Raw genomic sequence first — 3,372 nt, 5'->3', positions numbered from 1 at the left:
GACGGTTCCGAAAATCTCATTTCACGCAAAATGTGGAACGGGATCGGGGATCCCATTTTTAGAGTTCCACATGACTGGTTTTAGTTCGGTCACCCTCACATGTATCCTAAGCTACAACGATTTGTTAAAACTAAGGTGAAATTAAAACATTGACTATGATAATTAACTATAAAAAAAAAATAGCTAATCAAATAACTGAAATCAAATTTAACTCAATGAAGACGATATCCTAATTAAAAACGGTAAATATTGGGTATGGTTAAAAACGACACAACGCCTAAATTTAGGAGCACAATTTAAATTCTACAATATAATTAGATAAATAGTAGCTCCACTTCATGCTCAAAACACAATTACGCCAAATGGGCCTTTAGTACCATTTCCCTCCTCAGTTTGTTTTAGTACTTCGTCTGATATAATTGAATTTTAAAGGCAAAGTTCTTCGGCGGTCGATGAAATTTCTCGAAACTAGGGTTTGCATCGGACATTTCCCAAAGCTCTATGTAGCAACAGAGTTTTCCTCTTCTTCTTCATCATCTTCGTCAAATTGTAGACAATGAGTGCTGTGAGCATTACAAACGTGGCGGTCCTTGATAATCCGGCCTCGTTCTTGGCTCCTTTCCAGTTCGAGATCTCATACGAATGCTTGACTCCTTTAAAAGACGGTAATCTTCTCATCTCTTTCGCATTAGGATTTGCGTTTGTTACTCTCTTTTCTCTTCTTGGAGTTTCAGTGTTGTCCGTATGAGATTTTTTTTTTTTTTTTTTGGGGGAAAGAACAGAGAAATGAATCTCCTTTTGAACTTTAAGAAGTTTCAGATATCGTGTCTAACGTACGTTTGGTGTTTTCTTCTTCAGCTTTCGGCGTTCGAAATTCTTGAAAATAGGACTGTTTATACCGAAAACTAAATGTTGGAGAATCGATTTTATAGCCAGTGATTATCAATTTATCATCTAGGGTTGGTTTTGCAACTAGTTATTAGAGGTATTTGTTCATAACTATGAATGATTGTACAAAATATATCTTGGGTTTATACATGTTTCCTCGTGATACAACCTGTATATTCATTTTTAACTGGATTGACTATGGCTTCATTATGTTGGAGTTGGGAGAGTAGCGAATCATTTCTTGGACAACCTTGAAATTTCGTTTGTTTATTGGTGGTTGGTTGTTCAACTGAAAAGTGAAAAAAATAAAAAATTACTAACCCTTTCTTTTGCAGTTCTTGCATACCTTCTTTCTGCGTGTTTTTGTTTTTGGGCTTGGAAGCGTCTAGATAATCATATCATGTATTTGCCAAAATAGTTTCCGTTGAGTTCTAGGCATTTGGTTTTTCTCTGTTGTTTTCCCTCTTAGAATTGTTACATATATATCTCTGCTTTATAGGGTTTTGATTGGCACTTGTGTATTGGATGTCGTTAGTTCTGACTGGAAATCTTTTCCGAGGCCGACCTTGGTGTACCTTTGATTAAATTCTCCTATATATTCTCCAAACGATTCGCATTGGAATAACAACCATCAAACTTCTGTCACCACTGCCATGCAATATTAAGTATACAGCTGTATTACCCCAATAACTATAGCTCAATTTCAACCAGCAATGTGCGTTGTGTTTTGCAATCTACTGTATTTGTAACCGGATAATACTGATTTGTTTTATGTGCTCAGTTCGTCACTTGTTAGAACCACATGAATAGTTATTAGAACCACAGCTAAATTTATACTTTGCGGCCACATTCAATCCAATCTCAATAGCTTAACGGATCTTATTTCACATTTCTTCGTTTACCTACCAAGGAAGAATTTTGTCATCCATGTGCAGATTTGGAATGGAAGCTTATCTATGTAGGATCTGCTGAGGATGAGACTTACGACCAACTGCTAGAGAGTGTACTTGTTGGGCCTGTCAATGTTGGGAATTACCGTTTCATATTACAGGTAAAAGCTATATCTCTTCGGTTAAGTTCGTTACATTATGACTCTGGCTGTGACAATGCTCGTTTCAACCTTGCAGGCAGATCCACCTGACCCGTCCAAGATTCGCGAAGAAGACATCATCGGCGTGACGGTATTACTGCTGACCTGCTCTTATCTCGGTCAGGAATTTGTTCGAGTGGGCTATTACGTGAACAACGACTACGACGATGAACAACTAAGAGAAGAACCGCCGACAAAGGTTCCCACAGACAGAGTTCAAAGAAACATATTAACCGATAAGCCCAGGGTTACAAAATTCCCCATCAATTTCCATCCGGAGAACACCGAGAGCGCAGAGCAACCTCCAGCGTCTGATCCTCCTGCTGACGTGGACGAAAACGGAGAACCCGCTGTTTCACCAGAGCCTCCTTCGGAAGAGCCGGGCATTTAGCCTTCGAAGGAATTTTTGTATGCTTCTGTTATAACCAATTTCATACGGGTACATACCATGTCTTTTCCTCTATGGAAATAGAGGAAAACATTGGAATCGTTGGTTATATTTTAGGGTCCGTAGTTTCAGCGACCTTGTTAGAAAGGCTCGCATCTCTTTGTGTGGAAATGCCAAAATCTGTAGTCATTCATTTTGACCTTATAATGTCTGTAACTCTATACATTAGCAGTTTGATACCCTTTATCTGTTATCCATTGTTTCAAATATCATGGTCATGGCTGTTTGATGCTCGGGCTTCATCACTGTCTACGGGATATATTTTGCGAGTTTACGGGATGTAAGTTTGTTATGGATAAGAAAGCTCTCAATCATAATATCCACAACTTATTGCATTTCCATTGCAACTTCTCCTTCATTAATACAAAAATGTAATATAGCCATCCCACGGTCTAAATAACTTCGATATCCACCAGATTCGACGAGAGCTATCTCCACTCTGAAGTGTTAACATTTTCTTCGAGTCATGTTTATTGCCCCGTAGACTTGTAAAGCTAACTAGTTCCCCTTAAAACTTGTCCGGCCTGGACAAACTATCTTGTCTTGACCATTTACTCTCATCCTCGACGAAACTAGTTGTGAATTTGGTTATATATCTTTAGTGTACTTCACAACATGAGCGAAATTTTCCTTGTTCCCCACATCCTCCAACATCAAATTGATGCAATGAGCACCGCACAACATCCAATAGAGGTTGTATTTCCTCACTTCTAATCGGGCCTTTTTTTGTAGGCCGAGTCATTATCAGTGAGAACTTGAATTCACTAAGAAAAAAAAAATACATGTTACGTGTACCGTGATTATTAAGGTGTAGACAAATATAGCGTTGATACTAATTTCCCTAGCTTCAAAATATGATATTGATAGATTCATGATCCTCTATTCTGATCGACGCTATCGATGGATATCAAGAAAACGGTCTTGCCAGTGGGGTTGACCATAAAAT

The 3,372-nt window shown here is 38.3% G+C and overlaps 1 protein-coding gene across 1 annotated transcript; it reads left to right on the top strand.

Moving 5' to 3' along the window:
• The first annotated feature begins 351 nt into the window (after positions 1 to 351).
• LOC149406724 (histone chaperone ASF1B-like) lies at positions 352 to 2,665 on the top strand. The gene is made up of 3 exons (XM_089608422.1): positions 352 to 665; positions 1,824 to 1,939; positions 2,016 to 2,665. Exons 1-3 carry the CDS (start codon positions 557 to 559, stop codon positions 2,367 to 2,369), a joined length of 579 nt encoding a protein of 192 aa, XP_089464548.1. The 5' UTR covers positions 352 to 556; the 3' UTR covers positions 2,370 to 2,665.
• Positions 2,666 to 3,372: the final 707 nt, after the last annotated feature.

The sequence above is a fragment of the Urtica dioica genome, chromosome 1, assembly GCF_054948205.1.
Source record: "Urtica dioica subsp. dioica isolate 48M chromosome 1, U.dioica_male_clone48M_v1_H2, whole genome shotgun sequence".
Taxonomy (NCBI): domain Eukaryota; kingdom Viridiplantae; phylum Streptophyta; class Magnoliopsida; order Rosales; family Urticaceae; genus Urtica; species Urtica dioica.
The sequence above is the reverse complement of the archived record's forward strand: the minus strand, read 5'-3'. Positions and strand labels throughout refer to the sequence as shown.

Coding starts and splice junctions, on each gene's coding strand:
- LOC149406724 (XM_089608422.1), top strand. CDS start 557: ATGAGTGCTGTGAGCATTACAAACGTGGCGGTCCTTGATAATCCGGCC. Junction 666..1,823: donor CTTGACTCCTTTAAAAGACG/GTAATCTTCTCA, acceptor ATCCATGTGCAG/ATTTGGAATGGAAGCTTATC. Junction 1,940..2,015: donor ATTACCGTTTCATATTACAG/GTAAAAGCTATA, acceptor TCAACCTTGCAG/GCAGATCCACCTGACCCGTC.